The sequence below is a fragment of the Centruroides vittatus genome, unplaced genomic scaffold (genome assembly GCF_030686945.1).
Source record: "Centruroides vittatus isolate TY-2023 unplaced genomic scaffold, ASM3068694v2 contig_436, whole genome shotgun sequence".
In the NCBI taxonomy this organism is placed as follows: domain Eukaryota; kingdom Metazoa; phylum Arthropoda; class Arachnida; order Scorpiones; family Buthidae; genus Centruroides; species Centruroides vittatus.
In genome coordinates this window covers 1,991,340-2,018,209 of record NW_027122237.1, presented here as the reverse complement: position 1 = coordinate 2,018,209, position 26,870 = coordinate 1,991,340, and the positions used below count along the sequence as shown (strand labels likewise).

At 33.8% G+C, this 26,870-nt stretch overlaps 2 protein-coding genes across 2 annotated transcripts in view; both read left to right on the top strand.

Moving 5' to 3' along the window:
* The window catches only part of mah (mahogany), a 353,681-nt gene that overhangs the window by 173,103 nt on the left and 153,708 nt on the right, over positions 1-26,870 (top strand). The gene's annotated exons all lie outside the window — the stretch shown is intronic.
* Positions 3,047-26,870, top strand: part of frj (farjavit) — a 46,773-nt gene continuing 22,949 nt past the window's right edge. The window contains exons 1-4 of the mRNA XM_067272356.1: positions 3,047-3,250; positions 9,880-10,157; positions 16,464-16,590; positions 18,314-18,464. Coding sequence (XP_067128457.1) covers positions 9,946-10,157; positions 16,464-16,590; positions 18,314-18,464 — 490 coding nt within the window. The 5' untranslated portion in view covers positions 3,047-3,250; positions 9,880-9,945. The remainder of the gene's footprint in view (positions 3,251-9,879; positions 10,158-16,463; positions 16,591-18,313; positions 18,465-26,870) is intronic.

Below are 26,870 nucleotides of genomic sequence, written 5' to 3'. Positions count from 1 at the left end.
TGGCGAAGAAAAGTTGGAGCACAGGAAGGTGCTTAAGCATTGTTAACCTGTATAATAATAATAATAATAATATTAAAATATCAATACATAATTGAAGCAAACTTCGATTTTCAACCGCTATAACTGGCGAAAGCTAACGGCCGGATGGCCGAGCGGTCAAGGTGGCAGCCTACCGCTCTGGGTTACCCGGGATCGAATCCGAACGGGTCGAATAATCCCCAGGAATTTTTCGGGGGGTGGTCCGTTCGGATATGTCGGGCCCAGTCCGTCACCACCCGGTCGCCCCATTGTGGGCCTGGCCGAACCCATAATGGGCTTACTAAAAGAGGCCCTCTTAGTGCCCACAGGGCGGAAAGAGTTTAAAAAAAAAAAAAAAAAAAAAAAACTGGCGAAAGCTTTGTTTTTCAGTAAGACAATTCGAAATGTCATACCATTATAACAACGAAAAAAGACTAAATATCTATAAAATTAAGTTTTTATCGTGGCTAGCGTGTAGTCTCGATTATACAAGGACCGTTTATGCCAGTGATAAACACAGTTGTAGAACTTTGTATAACGATTTATGTAGCTTGGAGGAATATTTTCATTCAAAAGTTACAGAAACTAGTAGATTCTATATCATCCATATTCGCAATGAAGCGACTGAACAGTAAAAAACAGGATCTTATATAGTATTTAACTAGATCCATGGTTTCCAATTAGTGGTACGCGTACCCCTGGGGATACGCGAAATTGCATAAAGGAGTACGCGTGAAAATCTAAAATCGGTCGATTGAAAATTTAAATGCGTAAGATGAAGCAATAAAAAAAATAATGAGTGGACCATCAAAAATTCGGAAATCTACAACACGATGTCGAATGCACAAATTCGTTTATTTATAACTAAACACAATTAACACAGACTGTGTTAATTGTGCAATTTTTGTTTGTTGTGTTCGCGAAATTAACAGACAGAATTACCTTCGAATTTATATTAGTATGGATTAATACGAATTTCTGCTATAAGGGGTACGCGAGTTTGAGCTCTTTCTTGAAGTGGTACGCAGGAAAAACTAATTGGGAACCACAACTAGATCATTGGCGAGTATAACCGTATGGCCGAGCGTATCAATCTGCCGTTCTAAGGGATACGGGTTGAGTCTCATTTGAATCGTAAGAAATTTTCGTGGATAGTTTGACCAAATCTGTCTTCACCATCCGACCTCCTTCATTGGATATATTGTATATACGACCTTTCTTCATGTCTACAATTGAACCAAAAATAGGCGTGAAAAGGACAACTGTAAGTGTTTATAATTGAACAAAAAGAGAATCTGAAAAATAAGCATTTCTTTATTTATTTATATTTAAAAATACTTATAATAAAAGTTACTTATAATAAATATTATAATATAATATAATATAATAATATTTTAAATATTATAATATAATATTAAAAATACTTATAATAAAAGATTACAAACTCATATCTTCCAGAATACCAGGAAAGCAGCCGGATGTCGACACAAAATATTCAACACTTATACTCTAATGATGAATTTTAACGAAAATGTTAACTTTTTGTTTGTTTACTAAATTTTTGAAAATCTTTATTTCTACTTTAAAATCTTTTTAAAGTAGAAATATTCTAAATACAGACACTCTCCATCGTGTTTTGTATCAGAAATATCATATAAACCTCATACATACAGCCGAATGGCCGAGCGGTTAAGATGTCGGCCTATCGATCTGGGGGTCCAGGATAGAATTCATGCGGATCGATAAACTAACGAATTTTCGGGATGGTACAGTACATACGAATATATCGAGCGTCGTCCCTCACCCCCTCACTACGGTCGCTTCTTTGCCAGCCTAGCCGAACTCGCGACAAGCTAATTTTAAAGTCCTCTTAGTGCCCACGGTCAAAAAGATTAAAAAACTTAAAAAATGAATGGCAAATATAATAAATATAATATTTATTAATAATGATATATTATGTTTTAGGCGATGGCCCCCACATCCGGAAAACTCAATAAACCTAACTAAATGTAAAATTTAAAATGTATTTGTGTAAATGCATTGTAGCGAATCTAACGATATTTACGGTAGAGCAGCGTTTCTCAAAGTGGGCGATAATGCCCCCTTGTGGGCAGTGAGTAAATCTAGAGGGCGCTGGAGGCAGGGTACCGAACGGAGACCAAAGGCAAAAGTTGGGGTCACTGACGTTCCCTTTCCTCTGTTAAACTGATAAGAGGAAACATTGCATTTAATAGTTTCCAGATGTTGAGAACAATGTACTGTAAGGGCACAAAATGTGAGATTCATAGAAAAGTTTTCCTAAGAATATTTCCAATCCTTTCTCACACAAGAGAAAATGGGCTAGGGGGAGTTTTATGGAATAAAGGGGGCGGTGGATCGAAAAAGTTCGGGAATCACTGCGGTAGAGGGTCCACTCTTTTTTTTAACTCTTTCCGCCCTGTGGACACCGAATCCGAACGGGTCGAATAATCCCCAGGAATTTTTCGGGGGGTGGTCCGTTCGGATATGTCGGGCCCCGTCCCTCACCACCCGGTCGCCCCATTGTGGGCCTGGCCGAACCCATAATGGGCCTACTAAAAGAGGCCCTCTTGTTTTTTTTTTTTTGTTTTTTTTTAACTCTTTCCGCCCTGTGGGCACTAAGAGGGCCTCTTTTAGTAGGCCCATTATGGGTTCGGCCAGGCCCACAATGGGGCGACCGGGTGGTGAGGGACGGGGCCCGACATATCCGAACGGACCACCCCCGAAAAATTCCTGGGGATTATTCGACCCGTTCGGATTCGATCCCGGGTCCCCCAGAGCGGTAGGCTGCCACCTTGACCGCTCGGCCATCCGGCCATGAGGGTCCACCTCTATCCGCCATTATCAATGTAAAAAAGTGACCAATAAAAACGTTTTTTTAAATTTAAAAAAATATATATTTGAATTATGTTATATTTAAATAAAAAATAAATTAATTTATAATTACAAGTGATAGAGATTTTTATGGATAATTTTTTAAAAATAGTAACATATAGCACCATCTAGCGTCATAAAAAGGAGATTGTGTGTTAGATGTCATTTGAAAGTTTTTGGCACGATTCCAAGTAGCGATTGAATAAGGAATATTTGTTTGGTCGTGGCGATTTGGGATTTAAAAAAATAATGACTTACTACAGATTTTCATTTTGGATAAAAATGGACGAAAAAGAGCTTAAATTAGATTCGTGTAAACAATAGCTGTAATTGTAAAAAGGTAAGAATAATAATAATAATCCTTTCCGTATAAAATCTATAATTAAATTATTTTTAACCTGTTCAAATTTAAATGGAAATTTTTTCCTACAAAGAAATTTCTTTCTAAAAAACTTATTTAATTTAAAATCGTATATAAACAATTCGGTATTTTTTTCCTCGAAAGATGTCGCAAATTTATTCGTTTTGCCAATTAATCGGGATTTTCCAATGATGCGATAGTGATGTCGTCACTTTCACGTTGCGCCATCTTTCGAGACGAAATGATATTAAAAGACATGTTATTTAAATTTGATTTTTAAATCTTTTTGTTTATCTTATCGTTGCAATTCAGTTTGCATTTCAGATTTGATCAGTTTATATATTGAAATGCATTAAAGACGGTGCCAAATGGCTGGATCATTTTCACCATTACCCCTTTAAGAATGCTGATTAGATATGAATGGGATATTCAGTAAGATAATAAAAATATGGATACGAGTCAAAATTATATAATAAATAAACTAAACCCGAAACACGTGCTCGATAAATAACTAAATATGGGAAAACAAGTGATTTCGATAACGATTCGTCTTAACCGCGGTAGGAATTCCGTCAAATAAATAAAAAGATCGCCGTCACTTAATAAAGAATTCTAAAATAAATTCTATAATCAAATTATAACGTTGGTGCGTTGCGTATATTAATAACCGGACGTCTGCTTTCGTATCTTTTGTCCCGATTCCGGAGGTCGGTCGGGATGCCTCGACGTTAAGCTCGTCGACTCGCAGAGAGTCGATTCTAGGGGTCTTTCGTTCTTGTTTTACTTGGCAATGTCAAAATACCGTCTTTTATTGTTTAGTCTGTTTTTTAATGTATAATCTAAAATAAATACTGCAGGAATAGGCTCGGTTTGAACGATGCAAATGTGGTATATGTAATTGTGCGCTACAAAAAAATCCGGCAGGAAGTACAAAAATCTATGAAAGGAAACGTTTTCTCTCGGGTCGAACGGTCGTCTTCGGGCTAAAAGACCTTCGAAGATCGAATGCGGCCGATAAAATGCGCCGACCGTTCGATGCCGGCGAAAATGTTTCCTTTTGTAGATTTTTGTATTTTCCTGCCAGATTTTTTTGTTTTCTTTGTAGTGCTTAATAGCCTTTAATTTAGAAGTTTGAGTATCAAAAAATTTTTGTTAATTCTGGGAGTTTGGGAGAGTTTGCAACCCTACTTGATGTTCCGTTTTGCAATTTTGTCCTATAAACTTTGTAACAAAAGATGTTCGTTCGGTAATATGAAGTAATTATCTTCTCCGTGAGTGTGGTACGTCAATTTTGGGATCGTAATATACATTTTAAAAGACGAAGCAATATAATAAGTAATGGTTGGAATAAAGTACGACTACATTAAAATGGTGACGGTCGGCGTGAGTGGGACCGTCGTGATGCCAAAATTGTAAATAATCTCGCAAGCTTGTTTGGCATTTTGATACCCAAGGTGGAACATTTGTTTCGCCGTGGGTACCAAAAGTTGTGGCAAAAGAGTAACTAATTTTATTAAGGCCAAATGATAATAGATTAATAGATGTTTAAATTAAACTTAAAGAATTAGATATTAAAAGATTAAATAAATTCAAATATTTGGTTGTTGGATAAATGTCAAAATTGATGACGACGTAGAAATAAGAAGCAGAATTGAAATGGCTAGACAAAATTTTATAAAAATGAGATCGAGACTCCGTATCCTCGATTTGGATTTAAAAGTCGGACTAAGGACGACGACGGAGTCGTGGGGGGGTTTAAATTTCTACGTGGAACGGAAACCCGAGCGTTAAAGAAGGATACGGTCGAGAGACTCGAAGCCTTGGAGCTTTGAATATATAGGAGAGTGCTACGAATACCCTGGATATATAAAATAAGAAAACAAGAAATCTTAAGAATTGATAGCAGGAGCATAATAATAATAGAAAAACAGCTTATTTAGGACATTTAAGACCTTCGAGAATATCGTGTATTAAAAATATAAAACCGTGGATTGGTCTTTCCACGGAACAACTGATAAGAACAGCCAAGGACAGAAAATCATTTGCCAAAGGGATTGCTATACTTCAAGCAGAAACAGCACTATAAAAAGAAGATATTTGAACTAATTTTATAATCTATTGTCGTATTTTCAATATTTTAAATTATTTGTTTTATCATAATAAAATGATAATAGAATATTTTGTTATTTTAAAATTCAAAATTTTTTACAGTAATCATATTAGAGTGGCCATAAAATCTCTGTGCGCAATATTATGTTTTGGATTTTTCAAATTAAGAGATTGATTGAGGGTAAATTCAATGGGCACTGAATTGGATGTAGATCTGATGTGGCAGTCTTTGCAAGTCAACACTTAACAATATATAATATAATTAGATGAGTCTACTTAACAGAGCAGTTTATTTAAGAGAGCACTCTTCCATGTTCCCAATTTGCCTGTTTTACATTAGCAGGACTCCTGGTAACAGAGCATCAGATAGACTGCTCTTCTAAAATTAATGGTAATTTTTATCACTAATAGAGCATTAATTTAGAAGAGTAGTCCACATAAAGGAGCATCATTAGAAGGAAGATTTATAAGAGTCTATCTTTAATTTTAAGGTATGTTACCAGCCAGGATACATGGTGACAGGACTCTCTATATTGTGGTATTGAGATTTGGTGAACCTTCCATTGGTCAGTTTCCTAATAATTTAATATTCAAAAGATTTACAGAACCATAATGAACAGGACATATATTGGATATACATATGAAAAGCAATTATAGATTAAAAAGGTATCAAAAATATATGTGAGCAAACAGTGCAGATCACATATACATCATAATAATAAATGCTTACTGGAACAAACAAATCAGAAATTAAATCTATTACACGCCTTTAAAGTATCCAGCATACTGTTAAATTATCATAAGAACGTTTTCGATCACTTTTAGAGATCTTCTTCAGTTACCCATTAAAAAGAACGAACAAAATTCGAATTTAAAAGATCGCAAGTTTCGTTCATAATGACGTCATCACTAACGTAAAACATTAAGAAATTAAAAAATTAAACAAATCAAATAATTCTAGTTCCCGTGTGTAAATAACTTAACGGTAAAAACAAAATAAGATGAGAATGGAGAGAAGCGGCTAGTGCGTAGAAGTGAAATTACGTCATATCCGTTATATGGAAAGACTTCCAGGCGGTTGCTAAGCTGTCCGAGTCTCTATGATTAATGCAGTGTTTGCTGAGGTGCGCCTTGTGTATCTCCATTTTTTCTATGTGTTTTATAGCTTGTGTTGATCTGGTAGGTTTAATGATCTCAGCCTTGTCCCAATAAACCGTCACGTCCTGCTCCTTGGCGAATGCCGCTAGTACCGTACTATCAACGTTTTTATTGACTGCGTATTTGTGTTCCTCGATCCTTTTTTTCAAATTTCTCATGGTAGCCCCTACGTACACAAGGTCTGAGTTGAATCTCTTATCCCTCAACGGTATCGAGTAAACTCCCGTGAGGGTGTCGTATCTATATCTTTCCTTGTCGTTTCTCAAAAGTTTATAAACCGTGGGATTACGTCTATAAACTATGCGGAAATTCCTTTTTCTGGCTACTTTCTTAGTGACTTTGTTTAAAAACGGTATGTAATTAAGGACAATCCTTTCTTTCTGCTCATTTTTCTTTATACGTCGGCTGTGTGGCTGGTAGGTCTTAATAAGGGTATCTATCGTTTGTCTCCTGTACCCATGTTGTAACGCTATTTCGCGTATGTAATCTAACTCTCTGTCTGTATCATAAATGCTAGTACAGTGCGTGTGAGCTCTCTTTATCCATGATTTAAAAGCCGTTAATTTCAGGTGTTCCGGGTCTGATGAATTCCTGGGAATGATGTAAGGTTGATAAATCGGCTTGCGGTATACTTTTGTTACTATGTGTCCCTCTCTGCATATAATCTCCAAATCAAGGAAATTAACCCGTCGCTCACTTTCTTGTTCTAGCTCCAGTGTGAGACCATAGGAGTTATCGTTGACCAAGTTTATAAAACGGTTTATATTCTGTTTATTTTTCCACAAAATGAAGATGTCATCCACGTACCTTGTGTAAATCACTATATCTTCTTGGAAGAAAGGTAGGATGTAGTTTTCCAATTTACGCAGGACAAGCTCACAAATTAGAGGCGAAGTGGGGCTACCCATTGGAACTCCACGTTCCTGTAAGTATGTTTTTCCTTCAAAGCCAAAGAATGACATATGAGAAATTAAATGAGCCAATTCTAATATGTCTAATAAATTCGAATTTTGTTCGTTCTTTTTAATGGGTAACTGAAGAAGATCTCTAAAAGTGATCGAAAACGTTCTTATGATAATTTAACAGTATGCTGGATACTTTAAAGGCGTGTAATAAATTTAATTTCACATACACATTCTCATCTCAAGAAGAGACAAGCCAAGAAATGATTAGCAACGAGGTTTCAGAGGTCACGTGGCTTTGCTTTAAATCCATACATACTTTTTTATACTGTATGTCCCAAAAGAAAACATTCAGAAATTTTGGATGCTACCTACTATATTTCTGGAAAGAAGTGAAAGTAATGTGACTGATAAATATACTGTATTTACTAATTATTCAATAGAACAATCAAATTAATCATATAAGAATGGAAATCAATATGTAATACAGTTAAAATATGTGATAATGAATTAACATTTCTGTGTTCTAAATTACATAGAGCTCCTAAGACATGAAAAAGTGGCAAGGATCAAATACCATTTCTCCCGGGTGAAGTTCTACGTTAAGGGAGCACGACACGGCGATTCCAAGAATGCTCCTTTAAGCAAACTCGACCATAATTTGCATTTGAGCATCGTTTAAGAGGAAATTTCTCAAGTCCATCTTTTAACAGTTAAAAAAACTAAAAGTCACCAAAAACTGCTTTATTAGTGACTTCCAACAGTCGGTATGTAAGATGACAGAGTTCAGAAGATTATGAAAGGATTTTGCATATTTGACTCACATTCTCTTTAATATATATATTCTTTACTTAAATATTTACTTTTTATCTTAGTTATTTTTAGATAAAACATATTTGTTTTAATATGTGGCAATCATTAAATATATACAGTATGTTGAGTGTTTAACTAAATCAGCTTCAAAACTTTCATTTAAGGAATCAACAGTAAGAGCTGGTGTAGCAATGCAACATAAGCTCAAAAGCACTAGAGTTTTGTGGAATTTGTTTTGATTTGCAAAAAAGTGGAGAACTATAAAATATTCTTGCTTTATAATAATAATAAATTTAAATGAAGTTTATTGTGTCCATGTCTGAATGTAGAAAGTGTCAATTTTAAAATATTATTTATTCTAATGCTGTTTATGGTTTCATAGATTGAATTTAGAACTGTCTTATAGCTAAAATATTTAAAATATTAAGTTCTTCTGTACTACTGCGCATCAAACAGCCAGGCCAAGATTTGTGAGGTGCACTTTAGAATAAAATGCTTTTAAAAATTATTAATTTAATTAATAATTATTATTAATTAATTAATTAATTTAATTTGCATGCACGTTATGTATTTTAATATATAAATTTTATCTTCATTCTTGTGTTACACAGAATTTCAGGATATTCAAGACTCTGAAAGTGAATGTTCTGGTCTGTTAGTTATGTGAATTTATGTTGACAATCTGGGACATGAAGCGTATTCCAGGTTGTCAGAATATACTTCAATTTTTTTGCACTCTCTTCCTTTTTCCTTATACTGTATATTCAATAAAACATTTAGGCTATAGTAGTAATTTTGTGGCTTCCAAAAAAACTACTATTTTATTGAATATACATACACTTTAAGTTTTCCAGAATCTCAATGTTTTTGCAAAACACTTAAGATTAACATTTAAATAATTTAAATAATTTACATATATTATTATTTAAACACAATAAGTAAAAGCAGGAAATAACTGATTTGTCTAGAATCAGTTACTTCCTGCTTTTAGTTCTTGTCTTTTTTTATCATAATTTTTTATTTGAGAAATTACCAGGAAAATTATTTCTTTCAAATAAATGAAAGATAAGCAATATAAGTTTTAATATATTTTCTAAATTCCAAGTTAATCTTAAAACATCCTGTTTCATAAATTAAGTGTCAAAACTTAAATGTTAATTTGTGAGGTAAAGCCAAATCAAGTGTTGAATGAATGCATCTTCACTAATGAGATAATGACTGCTTTCAAGTAGATGGTAATCATTTTAAGCAATTTTCCCCAAGTGTTTTTTTCTTACTAATAGTCTGTTCATTTTATTAAATTATTATGTAGGTATTGTTGTATACATTAAAAAGATTTTGGGCAGAAAAGCAGAACTATAAACTTTGGTGTGTAGAAATTAAATAATGATTAGACAAGTGTTGCCAAATATCTCATTGAGAGTAAAATTCACAAAAAATTTTTCTTCTTTATGAATTTTATTCAGTTTTGCATCAGGAAACTAAGATTCAAGTTTTGGCACTTAATTTAGGAATATTTCATATATAAGTGATGATCTTAATCCTAACAATTGTATTGTATTAAAATAATTACAAAAATTACAGATTGAGTTTTCATTCTAAAAAAATTTATTTTATCTCTTTCAGCACATCTTAATGAAGATAATTTGCATAATCTTAATTTCCAACTGCTGAGAAAATGATCCAAATACAATGATTGCCGACGATATTATCTATGTCTTGCTCTTGATACTTTCGATTGCAGTCGGTTCCTTCGTTAGATCCATTGCAGACGTTAGAAGGCAACAGTTAATTTCGACTCTGTTTGGATTTCTGTTGGTATTTTTTGTATCGGGGAAACATATCATTCATCCAGTTGTAACAATTCTTCTTAATTCTGTCATTGTGCTTTATTGTAATAAACAGTAAGTACTTATTTTTAGATATATATATTAATATTTAAAAACAACAATGAACAATTTATAGAGTTTAATTTAAAAAAAATTTTTGTTATATTATACAATATATATAAGGATTATAGACTAATTTATAGAATGAACAATCAAAGAATATTTACATTATTTCATATATTTATATATAATAGTCTGAAAGGCAAAAATGGTTTGCTAATCAAAAAAATCCAGCAATCAGTTGCATAACTTTTCTGGCTATTGTGAGATTTTATTTTAAAATGAACTTTTATTATATTATTAATTATAATAAAAAAGGCAAAAGACTTAATTTTGAGGGTAAAGATGGGTTTTAAAAAGTATTATAAATGCAAATGACAATTAAAATTTTCATTAAGTTTAACTTCTATCGTGATATGATACGTAACCCTTTCTTTTGAACTCTAACCTTCAAAATTTATGCTTATTATATACAAGTTACCGTGCCAAATTTTGTTTCTTAATCTTTACCCAATCCTGAGATATTAAATGAAATACACACCAACACACAAGTGCACGTGCACATATCCGTGGGATTTCCCCCTTCTCTTTACTTTTTTGGGCTTAGAGGTCTTAAATATCAAGATTTTCAAAAAACGCAGAGGATCAATTTGGCATCATTCCAATACTTTCCCTATGTTATATACATAACAGCCAGGAAAGTAAAAGTTATTACATTTTCATATACAACAAAGTTTATGAAAATAAGAAAAATTTCGGCTCAGTTTGGAAGATGATGATGCATAAATGCCTCTATTTTTGGCTTTGCTCTTTCCACGACATTTTCCATGACATCCGTCGACGTTACTGGTTACGGCACTGATTTCTGAGTGGCTGTTGTCCTTGTTGTTAGATTATCTGGGGCTTATTGACATACACGTTTCAAGAATTCCTCACCATCTCTTATGGCAAATTTCTTACATTAAAGTATCTGTGGTATACTCTTTGTGTGACAATAATTGAGCTTTGATGTAGAAAGTAAAACTCCACTATTTTCACTTGCTGTTCTTCATTAACTTTCCATAATTAATTTTCTGAACATAAATTCTTAATTTATGTTCAGAAAATATGCAACAGAAATTTAAAAAAACATTATAAACAGGAATTATGACAATTATAAACTTCTTTGTGACTTTTAGGCCATCCTGTTTCTGTGGAATAGCTATATTCTCTTATAAATTCTCAATTAATTGTATTTTTAAATTACAATTGCAAACAAATCTGGTATCATGTAAAGCTCTAGAAATGAATTTAAGTTGGTGTAAGATCAGTCAAGGAGACAGCAAATACAAATTATCTACAAGTACATTAAGGGGACGAAGTGAGTAAAAATCATAAAAAGGAAGTAACCATCATTGTAAAATTTATGATAAAGTTATGATAATTTCATTTATTTAAATATCAGAAAATTATTTGTGATAGGTAGAAGAAATGGACCCAACATATGCTGAAACTGGTATTCAGTTTTTTGGCAGCCCTAATGAAGTGCATTAATTCAAACAAACAAAAAAATTACCATAAAATTTATGTTATTGTTTCTTGTACTTTAACAGGAGGAGGAAAATATCACAAATATGTAAAGAAGAGGATTTTCTAACCAGAGCCACGGACTTCCTCGGCCAATCACATGTCTTACAAGTTTACCCAACTCTTACCGTATTAAGGAAGACTAAGAAAGTAATATCCCTTCCAAGTATCTCTGCTCTTCCCAGGCACGTGGATCCTCTGTCCAATGTAGCATGCCCGCAGACTCTTCTTTCAACTCTACAGTAAATGTGCGGTTACACTAATTTCAAATATAAGTACATCTTGAACCAGGCGGGAAAAAGAGATCTTTTAAAAGATCTCTTTTTCCCGCCACCACTTTACACATCCGAAAGGAATGCACGATAGTCCGCCCCTCGTTACCATTCTGTGGCTGCAACACTGTTCGCATTTGTTGTATTTTTAGACAACACGCACTTTTTCTACCGGTCTTTTCGCGACCAAATCTCGGGAGGTTGCTATGCAATGACAGGGATGTTGCTTCCATCCTAGAGAGGTCTGAGATTTACTCTATCCCATTGGAAAATGCAACATCTGGTATCCACACCCACTACATAGGAGCAACAACCAGAATGTTGTCTTGCCACATATCCAAACATCAACATTCTATCAGGGCAGGCAGGTACGACACTGAACTAGCAAGAATGGTGTTACAACACCAACACACCCCATTGTGGGATCATGTAGCAATGCTCAGATGTTGTGAGGAGAAGAGTCTGATGTATGTTTGGGAGGCCCTCCTTACTGTTTTATTAAATCTGTGCAATTCCCCCATGCTCGAGTCACCTGCTATGTGGGTCAATTTGTTTAAAAGGTTAAAACATTGTCTCTAGCTCCTTCTTGATGCCTACTAAACACATTATGGCACATGTCATTTTAAATTCATATTTGGTCATTCTAACTTTAGTTTCATTCTAATGGATTAATGCCATTAATTTTAATTCAGAAACTTTTGTTAGAAAAACATTTATTTGAAATTGTCTGCCCGAGGACAACGTTTTACAGCACGTCGAAAGCACTAGCAAATATAGCAGTGTTTATATGTATTTAACGCCTTTGTGATATTTTTCTCTCCTGTTAACCTGAGATTGGCTTGTCATCCACCTTCAAATTGAATTCTTGTACTTTTCAAACAGATCTGGTCTTCTACATTTGAATTAATCAATTAATTTTATTGATGAGGATATTGGCTAAATCTATAAATAAAGCACATCAAACATTAAAATGCCAGAAAAAACAACCAATCTTTACTGCAAATATTTTCTTCCATATACAAGGACACATTCAGGTTTGATTTAGAGAATACAAAATAGAACAGCAACTTAAAAATTGGAATACAGACATGATCAAACCTATGTCTGCTCAAACTTTAATTTAAATCATTCTGTTCCAGTTTTTAAGTTGCTAAACACAAATATTTACATCTTTCAGATTCTATATAATAAACTTTCCAAAGCCCAATACATTGATACTCAACAAAACTATTGCCCTAATTAATTGGGCAATAAATTTGCTATTATTAATGATTAGATATTAAGTAATTTGGTATTAGAGGTAGACATTAGGTGCCATCTCGTATCTAAATTAATAATTATAATTTTTAATAATTTATTAAATAATTTAGAACCATCTGAAAGAATTATGGCAATAGTTTGGTTGAGTATTAATGTATTGGGCTTTGGGAAGTTTATTATATACATACCATGCCAAGTAAAGAGATATCCATCTGCTGAGTGCCATAGTGGAGGTGTTCTTAGGCCTTGAGCTTAGCGGGACATTCCAATTTTCAACACGAGTGTTGAGTGTCGAAGTCAACAATTTGACGTCATCGACGACGTTCCAACTTCGTACGAAGTGCTTAGTTCCCATAATTCCATTCTCGGCAAGATGGAGGACAAGTGTATCATTTCTTCTGCCGTTACAGCATTTTGCAATATTTTTAATGACAACGCGACGATTTCATACAAAAGGAAAACGAAACACGACGACGACGCCGAACTGTGGAACGACAAACTGTGGACGACGAGCTATGGAAGAAAATATAAAGAGAAAGAAGGCCAAAATAATAGGATATGTAGAAGAGATAGTTCCTTTGCATTCCATGGAAGATTTTAAATCTCACTTTTGTTTGAGTCATTCAACAGTTGAGGTATGTAAAAGTGCTTAAATTATAATTATCTGTTTAGTTTGTCAAATATTTTACTGTAATTATTGTCACAAAGGATAGAAGTGTTTAATTTTAAAAAATTTCATTGTTTCGAAACTTTAAAATATATATATATATAATTTTACCTAAAATATTTCGTTTATGTGGCGAAAGAAACAATATTTAAGCAACAGTCATCATTTTAAGAAATTTTATTTTTATTTTAGCATTTGATGCAGATAATTATTTCGGAGCCTACTAAAAGAAAGCCATCAATGAAAAGAGAAGATTCCATATTATTATCGTTATGGTTGATTGGCAATCAAGAATCTTTTCGAGGTGTAGCGACAGATTTGGCATTGGACAGGGCCATGCTCACAGAGAATTTATTGCATTCTGTAAGGATATAATGGAAGTAGCAGAGAGAGTTATCCAGTGGCCTACAGGAGAAGAAATTGAAAAAACTGTTAAAGAATTTAATGAACTGAGAGGGTCCAACAGTTTTCCCGGAGTTTTAGGCTGTATTGATGGAACTCATATTCCATTTACAGCCCCCAAAAATGAAAAGGTTGCACATTTCAACAGAAAAAATTTCACTTCTGTCATTCTACAGGCTGTATGTGATGCAAAATTAAAATTTATAGATGTCTTTGCTGGTTGGCCAGGCTCATCAAATGATGCCAGAGTTTTCCAAAGAAGTCCTCTCTTTCTAAAAATGAAACATAATCCTGAGATGATTTCAGAAAATTATCATTTATTAGGTGATAGTGCATATCCATTATCCAAAAACTTATTAACTCCTTATCGTGATAATGGACACTCAAACAATATTAAAAAATATTACAATAAAATTCTTAGTTCAACTAGAATTGTTATTGAACAAGCATTTGGACAATTATTTGGCAAATTTAGAAGGCTGAAATGTCTATGTAAGTTTCGAAGAGATTTGATTCCAGAAGTGATTATTACTGGCTGTGTATTGCATAATTTGTGCATTTTATATAATGATATACCTCCAGATGCTTGTGCAATAAATGATAATTTTCAAAATAGTTCTCAGAATTTTGGAGAAGAGTATCAAGATGGAATTAGCAAAAGAGAGAAAATTGCTAATAAAATATATGCCAATCATAATGGTTAAAAAATACCTACTTTTATTTTTTTTTCTATTAATATATACTTACCAATTTTTTCTGTTTCAAAAAGTTGTACAGACTGTATATTTGTTTCTGGTCTTTCAGATGTTGATTGTTCTATCATTGAATATATATGTAAAAAATTAAATAGAGGAATTTCATTAAAATTTATAAAAATAATTATCTCTTTAGTTAAATACAACATTTAATTTGTTATTAATATAAAATATGTACAGTACCTGTAGATGCTGAATGCTTCTGATTCTCAGATCAAAGTTTATTTATATATGCCAGTAAATAATTGTGATCTGACCAAAAACAATGAAAAATAAATTTATTGCTTACTTGAAATGATATTCAATTTTTTAAAATCTTACCTTCTGTCATCATTTTTGCTTGTTTTTCATCAACTACAAAGTGATATGTTTCGTTGTCCACAGTAACGTGCATCTCCTGCATTGTCGCCGTTTTTCGTTCGAATGTTGCTCCAATTACCCATAATTCATTGGAAAGTAGCACTCGACATATCTGTTGAGTGCCGAGTGTGTCGAGTCGGCGCCGACAACAGTGCTACCTCGACGTCGAAAAAAGGAACGAATTTTAACAAATGTTGAGATCGGCACCGAGTCGGCGTCGAAAATTGGAATGTCCCGTAGGAGTCGTCCCCGGCTGATGCCACGAGTAACCGTGTATGGTTATATCTGAAGTTTAAATACATCTGGAAGCGAAGAATTGCTTGGAGGTCTGGGTGGCATAACTGGCAAGTGCACTGCATGGTAAGCAGAGGTTGCAAGTACATGTCCTGCTCTAGACTAATTATTTTCTTCCAAACAGTTCTAAATATTTAATAAATTATTAAAAATAATAATTATTAATTTAGATAAGAGATGATGCCTAATGTCTACCTCTAATACCAAATTACTTAATATCTAATCATTAATAATAGCAAATTTGGCAACAGTTTGGTTGAGTTTTAGATTTTATAATGAACATCTAGTTTAGATAGACATTTGATATAAAATCTGCTTAACCACATGCACAGGAACCACTTACCGGTGTTGGAAACAAAAAGATGTTGTTAACGTTTTCGAATCTGCTTAACCTGATGCCAGCCCTTGGATGTGGCCAAAAATGTTCATTTTTTTTTTTTTTTAACAATGAATGCTGGAAATTGAGAGATGTGTAAATTTTTGTGTTTATAAGATAGTTCCAGCTTTAGGATTTAATAAATTTTAAGTTGCTGTTCTATTTTGTACTCTCTTAATCAAACCTGAAGATGTCCCTAGCATATGGAAGAAAATATTTGTTTACAGTAAAGATTAGCTGTTTTTGCAGGCTTTTTGATATGTTTGATGTACTTTTAATATTTCATTTTTTAGTTTTAAATTTATTGAATTTTAGAATTAAACAATATAAATATAATAATAAAATTATAATACGTAATGCATATTTCAGGTATTGTCATGTGTTCAGTTTTGTATGCTGTTTTCTGTATTTGGCATTTTTCCGTACTGCAGAATACTTTGGTTTGACAACCCCTCCTGCCCACACCAATGCTATTCAGATGATTCTAACATTAAAGGTAACTTTATGTATAATAACTTGATGTGTCAAAATACATTTATTGGCAGCTAAATTCTTATTTAAAATTTGGATGGTGTATTTTTATAAAATATAATAAATTACAGTGTAGTGAATGGCTAAGGCAGTTAAGCTTCATCTTGGTATTCTGAGGAAATTGAAATAAAATCTGGGTGAGCAACCCCAGGAATTTTTCACAGGTTGTTGGACCCTAATCTTCATCATCTGGCTTCCTTGAAACATTATGTTCCTGGCTGAACTGATGGACATGGAAAAAGATCCTCTTAGTGTCTGCAGGACAGAAAGAATCAAAAATGAAAAAGTAAATAAATATAGTAAAACTTCTGTAACCCTAAGCTCCAAGGGACAGGAAAAATTGAGTTGCAGATGATTCAAATTATAAAATAATTGATTGATTGGAAAATACCAATTCTGAGTAGATTTGTATTTTTACCTCTCCTGCATTACAGAAAGAATCTTTGATAGTTTTTGTTTTAAAGAGCTTGTGTAATGCCTTTCAGCAAAATGTTCAATATAACTAATGGAATCTAACAATTTTGCAGGTACATCTTATTGAGATAAAACAAGAGATCCTCTTACTTTTGACTGGAACATTGTCTGCAAATGAATGTTGAACAGTAGAACTAACTGTCCAAAAATTTCATGGAAATCCAATAATTAGGATCACTTTAGATAGAATAAATATTAAAATTCAAGTCAGGGAAATTGAGAGTAACATAAATCAAACTCAGGGAACAATGAAAACCTTCAACATGGAGAAAATGCAAGTTAAGGAAATTCAAGTTGAAGACATTAAATCCCTATGCTATTTCACTGAAACCTACCAAGTGCTTCACTTTCTTCAAGTTAAAGAAATATTCGAGTTACAGATGTTCGAGTTAGAGAGGTTTTACTGTACGTGTGCTGTGGGTGTGTGTGGATATGTACAAGCCAATGGCCAGATCCAAAATGTGGTAACCTGACTGTCAATGAGGAGTATGGCCCAGTACTTTCTGGTATCCAATCTATAAAAAATTCCAACGATTGAACCAGAACCAAATCCAGGTCCTTCAGAATGACAGGCTGAAACATTTACTGCCTCAGTCATCTGACAGTGTTTTAATAACATCTTATAACAATATTTAATATTTTATTTATTTATAGATTATAGTAGTAATGTTTAAATTGTTTATATATTAGAATTAATATAAATATAATTTTATTTAACATAAAAACATGGTCTTGTTTTAAGAAAATTTAATTCTGGCTTTTAGATTTTTGAAATTTAGTAATTCTGTGTTTCAGCAAGTTTTAAAATTGAAGAAAATGGAATAATTTCAACCATTCAGAAAATAAAATTAGAAATTTAAGTTTCAAGACAGAATGAATCTGCCATGATTTAACCACTTCCAATAAACTCAATCATGTGCAGCCATTCCAAACTGTTTCTAACCACTCTTAAAATATAAAGTGGTTAATTAATTTTTTGACTGTCTTGTTAGTGTAGTGTGCCAACATATAAGACATATTTTTCCCCAAAAATGTCAGAAAATGGGATGTGTCGTAATACGTCTGCAAATACAGTGACTTATGTCCACCTATACATATGTATATTTTAATGTAGTGATATTTGTAAATAGGTGTCAAAATGTTTATGTAATGCTAGTTTAAAATTATTGATTTTAAATGGTCAAACTATATATATATATCCTTTTTTTTTACAGATGGTTGGAATTGCGTTTGAGTTGAATCACTCACATAAGATAAATCAAAATGCTACCAAAGACATCTCATTAAAACATCAATATGAGATGATTAACCCATCATTCATTGATATAATTCATTATTCATTTTGTCATGCGGGTGTTCTAATTGGTAAAGTATATTCCTAATAAATTTGGATTTAGTAATTTTGTCAAAATTAATTACATTTTGATATTTAGTTAAAATTTTTATATATAATAGGAAATTGTTTTTGTTGGAAACAGAAGTCATATTTTGATAAAAATATATTCTGTAAAAATGAATGTTATGTTGCATATGACAGTACGAAGCGGTAAATATTTTATTTTTAAATCCATACTTAGATTATTGAAAGAAAAACTAAATAAATGCACCTTTGCATATATTTTCTTTATCTTTCTATCATATTTTTAATCATAAGTTTTTTCTTTTTTCTTAATGGTCTAATTAACTAATGATGTAAATAACTGCTTCAAAAAATATATTAATTGTTACTGATTTTCAACAGTTAACCATCTTTGCCACTTTGCCATTTGGCTAATATATTTTTATCAAAAATTCTGAATTATTAAAGTAATTTTATTTTCTGTATGCAATCTACTTCTCAAATTATTATTTCTAAGTACTAATATAAATATCAATATTAAGTAATGTGTATAATGTATTTTATTAACATGGATGCATGTGTGTGCTTGATAAGGAAAGTGGCAAATTTGTGATAAACTTATCATCTGTTATGATGCCACTTCAGAATACTGTGACAATAGATACCAATCCAACTGTTGCAGCAATCACTGTGTTGCTGTACATATGAGAGTTAATAGTAGTGTTAGCTTGTTGCATGTGATCTGTTATTATGGTAGCAGGTTTGAAAATGATGTAAAAAACTTTAAATTCTTTTATCATCAAATAAGAATTTTTAAGACACAGCATTTGAACAAGCACTTCAGTCATCATCCTTCATGAATATTTGTTATATGTTCTATAGAAAAAAAATATGGTTGTTCTTTTGAGGACAGCATTGTGATATTGATAGCCATCTTTCTATTCTGTACCACACATGTGCATCTTCCTTTATAAGTCAACACTTGAAAACAGAGGTAGCAAATCTTTTCGAATGTGCAAACTTTATGTGAATCTATATATATAATCGAGACGAGTTGATAACAATAATAATAATAATCAGTGCAGAGCTCAAACGGTTAGGAGTTGAAAGTTGAAATCTGGTACACAGTTAGGGTACATCACGAGGACGCACACTAAGAAGGGATTTTTCGAAATTCCTTTCCATGGGGAGTGGGACAGGATTAAGTCTTAACACTTCCATCAACAATGTAAGACTATCTTATCAGCAAACGCTGTTGCAATACTTTGTAGTTTTCCCAGCTGGACATACAGAGAGGCCGGGTGGCAAGCTCTCGTAAACTGTTGATGGGCGAGATATAATTTTAGCTCCACATCAGCTAGAGATTTATGCTTACATTTAATTAACTTCGAAAGAAGCGATTTCTCCACATTCAGCAGGGCACTTCGAAGGCATGCAGGAAAGGCTGTTCGGTTGATGGTGATGCACTTCGGGATTATGCCATGTCCTCTACACTTAAGTAAGAAGATTAGCTGGGCATGTAACTTATACCACTGCTTTTTCAGATTTAACATCGTAAAAAAGGATGTCCGTTGTCCAGAATTCATCTTAAAAGTAAATCGTGACGACGGTGGACTGCACACCAATCTCTTTCATAAGCAAGAAACGAGAAAATTAACATCCAGGCGTTAAGTGTTAACGAATATCGCTATAATCACTAGCGCTTTCGATGAAACTATTTTCGTCTTCCTCAGGTGGATAAAAACGGATAAAATCCTTTTTCAAATCAAAAAATTTTCGAAATGCAAAAACCGCTTTAGAACTTTGGAACACACTCACTGATGGAACAGAGCGAGAAGAAATTTAAATGTGCGCGCGTGGTGACATAGCGCATGCGCTATAAATTACTGAGATGTGGAGCTAGAGGTGTTGTTTTAATCTGTTATGTAAGTTAACCCACATAACAGGCAAATCAAGCGTGGGCGTGTTGCACGGATTTAGTGCAGCGGTAAGTAAGGCCTCCCAAATAAACACGATGCTCCTGTTATTACAATGCCTGAGCATCATAACCTGGTCCCATAGCGGGGTGTATGGGTGCTGTAACACCATTCTTGCTAGTTCGGTGTCTGCTTTGCCTGCCCTGATGGAAAGTTGGTGTTCGGAAATACGACAGGCCAACATTCTGGTTGTCGCACCAACGTAGTGGGTGCGAATACCGGAAGCAGTATTTTCCAATGGGATGGAGTAAACTCCAGACCTCTCTAGTACGGAGGTAGCATCCCTGTCGTTGCACAGTAGCCTCCTAAGATTTGGCCGTGGGGAGACTGGTAGAAAGAGCGCGTGTTGCCTAAAAACACGGCAAATACGTATGGTGACTCGGCCACAGAACGGTAATGTGGGAAGGACTACCGTGCATTCGTTTGGAACATGTAAGGTCGTGGGAGGAAAGAGCGATTTTTTGACCTTGTTTAGGAGGTACCTGTACTTGGCATTAGTGTACCCCGCCGCGTTTACTGCTGAGCGAATGGCATTAAGCTCAATGTCGACAGCCGTTTGACTGGAAGATAACAAAAAAGCCCTTCTAATTAATGGGGCGATAGCTGCATTAACATAATGCTGCGGCTGGAATGCTGTAGCAGGGATTAAAGGTGGTAAGCAGTTGAATTTACGGAACACGGAGTACGATAAAGTTCCCAGGGATTTGGAGATGTTTAGATCTAAAAACGCAATAGCCCCTTCATTTTCTTTTTCCCAGGTAAAGCTGATGGTAGAATAAACTTTCGTGAGTGCAGTTTTGAAGGCGAGGAAATCCTCCTCCGTGTCCTGCCAAGCAACAAGGATATCGTCTACATATCTGAGGTATAACAATGGATATGCTATGGTGAGGGGGAAATTGAAGACCCTTTGCTCAACATGCCTCATGAGTAACTCCGCCAATACCGCAGAAAGCGGTGAGCCTATGGGGACCCCCTGCTTCTGTAGGTATATCCTCCCATTAAACCGAAAATAATCGTTTTCGGTAATAAAAAGCAAGGCGTCACGTATCTCTAAGATCTGCTGCGCTGTAAAGCACTCCTTGATGAGAAGACTATTTGCAAGCATGACAGCCTCGAACTGAGGAACCGAGGGGTAGAGTGCAACAACGTCCAGCTGGGAAAACTACAAAGTATTGCAACAGTGTTTGCTGTTAAGATAGCCTTGAAATTAAATAAGAAGTTCAGATGGCTCTTGGAAGCTACACGTAGGCAACGTAGGCAGCCGCAACCAGTCCCGTGCAACAATGTAAGAGTTAAGTAACAATGGAAGTGTCAAGAATGGACATGTTAAGTAACAATGGAAGTGTTAAGAGAAAGCGACATGCAAGATGCAGATGCAGGTTTTTGTTTTTGCGGGAAATCGAAATATTTTTAGACCCATCTAAAAATTCTCTAATTAGTCTGGAAACAGGGGAACCCAATTCTTGCATTCTGTTAAAACGGGTAAGGTTGACTATAACGTAATAATCTTAATCTTCGCTATTGTTACTTTTGCCCGAGCAACGCCGGGCCTGTCTGCTAGTTAAAAATATTAATGGATGTCAAAGCATTAAAAATAAAAAAAACCAATAATAATTGAATTAGAATAAATCTAAAATATGAAATAAATTGTTGTAAAAAAACTGAAATTTACACACACAAAATATAGCCTTGATTAAACTTTGGGGATTTATTTTTAAAATATACCTATCTCTTGAAGTTTATTTGAAGTCCAGAGACTTAAAATGAAAACAACACCTTTCACAAATTTATACGATTAAATTTGTTGCTGGAAATTTATGAAAGGTGTTGTTTTCATTTTATTTTACCAATTCCAGTAAGTTCTTTATTTTATTTGTCCTGAGACTTTTATTGAGGCCAGGGAAATAGGAAACGAGTAGATAAAAACTGAAATACTTTAATTATTTATATGGTTTTGCTAAATTGCTTACCGAATTTGAGTTACAACATTTGAAATAATTGCTGTTTTCTTAGTTAATCTGATTGAACGTCTTCCAATTCAGTTATTACATTGTCATTCATGACTTTCAATGTTATTAGAATCAGGATCTTCACTACTATCTTATGATTCAGACTCACTATCTTCAATTTCAGTTTTCCTAATTACCCTTTGGCTGATAAACTTTCAACTAATGAATAAGCTTGAACTTAGGAAAATTTCAACTTTCTCACGCACAATATTTGATCTTATTTATAATTTTATTTCCAGAAATGTTCCCATAAACCTTGGAATAAAAAATGCTGCTGATTTTAAACAATTTGAACAGGTAGAATTTTAGTTAAATTTCTTATTTGTCACTCTAAATTACATTATCCAGGTTGAAAAGCATGGGAAATATATTAAAGTGTATTTTGCTTTTCAACCTGATTCTTTGAGACAGATTTTTATTTTTAATATCATCATTTCCTGGGGTTTAATTGAGAAAATATGGTATGACATACAATAACCTAAAAAAATAGAAGCAATTTTTATATACCTTCTTCTTCTTGAATAATCTTTATTTCTTTCCCGACACCGCAAGGCACAGTCGGGTAAAGTACAGAGTGGCCTTTAGGCTTATAAATGGCAAGATACCGAATTTAAATAGAAACAGCCAGGTATAATGCCACGTTCTTGTGGCAAACAAAGGACTTACAGAACCTGGGTCATGAACCATGTTAAGTCATGAGTCATGACCCAACAGGTACAGCAAATTTGATGGTACATCGTACGTGAACAGAAGGACAGAAGACACAAAAGAATCACCAGACGCAAATTACAACATTGTGGCACAAAAAGCTAGTTAGTTACCAGATGAGTTTCTCAAGAAAGAGGCTCAGATCACAGGGCCAATTCACATTTTTAGCATGCAAATTAAGTTTAACAAGTTGCCTTATAAAAATATTATCTTTAGCTTTAAAACAAGTAAAACTACTTTCTTAATCCGACTTCGAGGAAAACACTACAAGTTCAGACGGACGAACTAACAATGAAAAATTAACCTCAGTATTTTATCATTACTAGTTTTTTTATTTTATCCTTATCACAATTCACGTATTCCAAATGCATTTCACTCGATGATTGAGCCTCTTCAGTGGAACAATTAAATTGTCAATCATTACATTCCTTTTATGTCAAGCAAATCTATCTCAGCATGCATCGACGGCTATGCCGGTATTCAAATTCATAATATTTGCATGTTCGATAATACAAAAGTGTTCTATTATTTTTCTTTCGATACAACTTTCTTTTCTATATAATATTTTAACATTATTAGTATTTATGTTACAATTAAATTCGTTACAATATAAGAATAATGCTGACTCTTTTCTTTTTAATCTAATCGCCGCTTCGTGTTCTTTCATTCTTACGCCAAGTCTTCTTCCTGTTTCTCCGATGTAAAAATTTGGTACAGGACAGGTACAAACCAACTTATTCTCCTGCGATTCCTAGTTGATCCTCTGGCGCCTTTTCCCCCCATTATTCACAAAGTTAATCATACCGTACATCTTGTTTTTTGACATGCCACTATACATACAGAAAGTTCTTTAAAAACTGGTTTATATTTTTCATATAATTTAAACATATAAGGAAATTTTATATAAAATGTATTTTTTACCTCGTTTTTAACATTAAATCTATGGTTTAAATGTGAATTATACCACTTACGAAGGATATTCCTGGGATAATCATTTAACATAAATTTTTTAAAAAGCTGTTTTAGTTCTAGGTCCATATCTTCTTGTAGGGTTGTTCTATTTAGGATCTTTTTTTAATTCCATAACGAATACATTTCTTTTGGTTTGGTTACATTTCTTTTATTGTCTATGGGACAATAAGATTTATAATTAATAGTCTTTTTTATATTACATGGTTTTTCATACTTACTAAATAATACTTTTATTTCTTTTCTCTTTATGACTATATCCAAAAACTTCATCTCTTGTTCTAATTCTTCTTCACTTGTAAATTTTAAGTTTCCGTGTAAACTATTAGTGTGGTCTTCTATATCTTTACACGTAACTATTTTTGAATCATATACTATTATTATATCATCAACATATCTTGCATAATACTGAATACCTTTAAATTTTGATATTTTCTCATCCATTATTTTCATAGTAATATCTGCTAATTTTTGTCCAATGACATAATTTCATTCTCTTACATAATTAAAATCCAAAATATTCTTAATTTGTTTAGCTGTAAATTCCGTCCTGTATTTCTTTAACAGTTTAGTGAGATTACTCTTAATTTCTTCGACAGGATTTCCTTGCAATAATTCGTATTCTTCAGATGATACTATTTCTATTTTTTTAGACAATAATTCTTCTTGTTTTAATACGACCAACTGGTGCAATTTATCAGCCTTAACTAAAGTAATATTATTTTTATTAAAAAATTTATTTAATCTTTTTATTTTTTTAGTTATTTGAACTGCTTTTTTATCTATTAGATAGCCCTTATTTTTACCTTTAAATCGCATCAGGTCTTTACTCATAGCTGTTCTTAATCTTGCTTGATCCCTCTTTTTTACCTGGAAGTTTTCTTATTGCATTTTCATTTCACTATTATATGGTAAAGACTTGTTAAACTTTTTTATTTTTATTTAAATAAAGATGGGTGAAAACTCAGGACTACTCATGGGTATTGCCTGAGTGTGAAAATGAAGGAAAGTTGAGTAAAGACGAAGACGAAGGGGAAAGAAAGGGGATAGGAAAGTGGGTGAAAAGGGAGGTTACATGGGCGCCTTGCCGATTTTATAAAAGAAACATAAATTATGTACATGCGGCACTGGGCCGTTTGAACAAATCCTAAAAATACACAAAATATAACCCTACAAACTTATGCCTGCAGTAAATATGATACAGATATTTACAGTCATTTGCAGTCATAGATCACACAGCAATTACATACAAAGCAAGGATAAACGACTGCTTGCCGTTACACGTTGCAGATACACTCTAAGAGAAACAATAATAAATTGTACATACAGTGTTGTATACAAAAGAAAACAAAGCACCGCTTAACTCTGACTAGGAGTTATTGAAAATGAACAGTACACGATACAATTATAATGTGTGCACGAAGGTTGAAGCACAAAACAGTACTTAAAACACAACGAAAGTTGAAGCAGTTCTTTCATGTGAAGCTTGGCTCCAATGCTCTTGTTTCTGTAATGAATGTAGTAAGTTCCTTAAATAGTTCACCATTAGATACTAGGCACCTTAAAGGGCATGGCCAATTATGACCATGTTTCAGAGTCTTGTAGATGAGCCTTGTTCTGTTCCTGTCGTACATATTGCACTGAAAAATGAAATGTTCCACGTTTTGAACAGAAGATCCATCGCACTCACAAATGTCATCCTCGCTGTGCCCGAACCTATGTAAATAGTATTTAAAGTTTCCATGGCCGGTGAGTGTTTGCGTTATGGCACTATTTAACTCTAAGTGTTTCGTGCGAAGTCTCTCCAGAACATTAGGAAGAAATTCAAACGTGACTCTTCCTGTTTCACCCTTGCACCATTCGGCCTGCCAAAGAAGCGTAGCAGTGTTCTCAATCAAAGTCCTGATATTGTTGTAAGTAAGCTGAGGATAGATGATCTCCCCTGTTTTCTTGGCATGTTGTTTTGCTATTCTATCGGCCTGTTCGTTCCCTTGCACTCCGCTATGTCCTCTAATCCAAGAGAAGCTTACCTTGAAGTTCCTCACATCTTGTAAGACTTCATGTATAAGATTGGTCGTATGGCACTGTTTCTTATACCCAATAATCTTTTGTAATGCAGTTTGACTATCGGTGCAAATTCGTACGTGTCCCTTATGATTTTTAAGGTCTCGAATATATACCAGCGCCCGATATATGGCAAACAACTCTGCTTCCGGCACGGTACAATAGTTGGCCAATTTAAAACCAGCTGTGTACTTAAAGTCGGCATTGCCATGAATTGAGTGGACAAAGGAAGCTCCAACATTCTCCCCACTCTTCGACCCGTCTGTGAAAATAAAGTGCATAGGGAATGGATTATCATACATATCTGTGATAAACACATTCTTGTTCCTTGCAGGGTGAGCATAATTGGTCTTTTCTTTGAAATTTCCTTCTTGCTCGAAGGTATTGAGGAGATCCCAATCAAGGTTGGGCAGGCAACCAATGTCGGCATATTTAGTCAGTTTGTTAAGATTTTCTGTTGTGATCAAAATGTTGTCTAAAGTCCAGGTCCATGTCAGTATTTTGACTTTGAGATGTAAGGGCATGATACCCGCTAAAACCTGCAGTGCTGCATTTGAAGTGGTCCTATACGCTCTGCAGAGCCGAAGCAATAATGGTCTATGCATTGCCTGTAACTTACGTTTAATATTTATTATGTCTACTCTCTCCCCCCAGAACGGGGCACCATATAAAATGACAGGCTCAATACAGGCCTTGTTAAGCATCC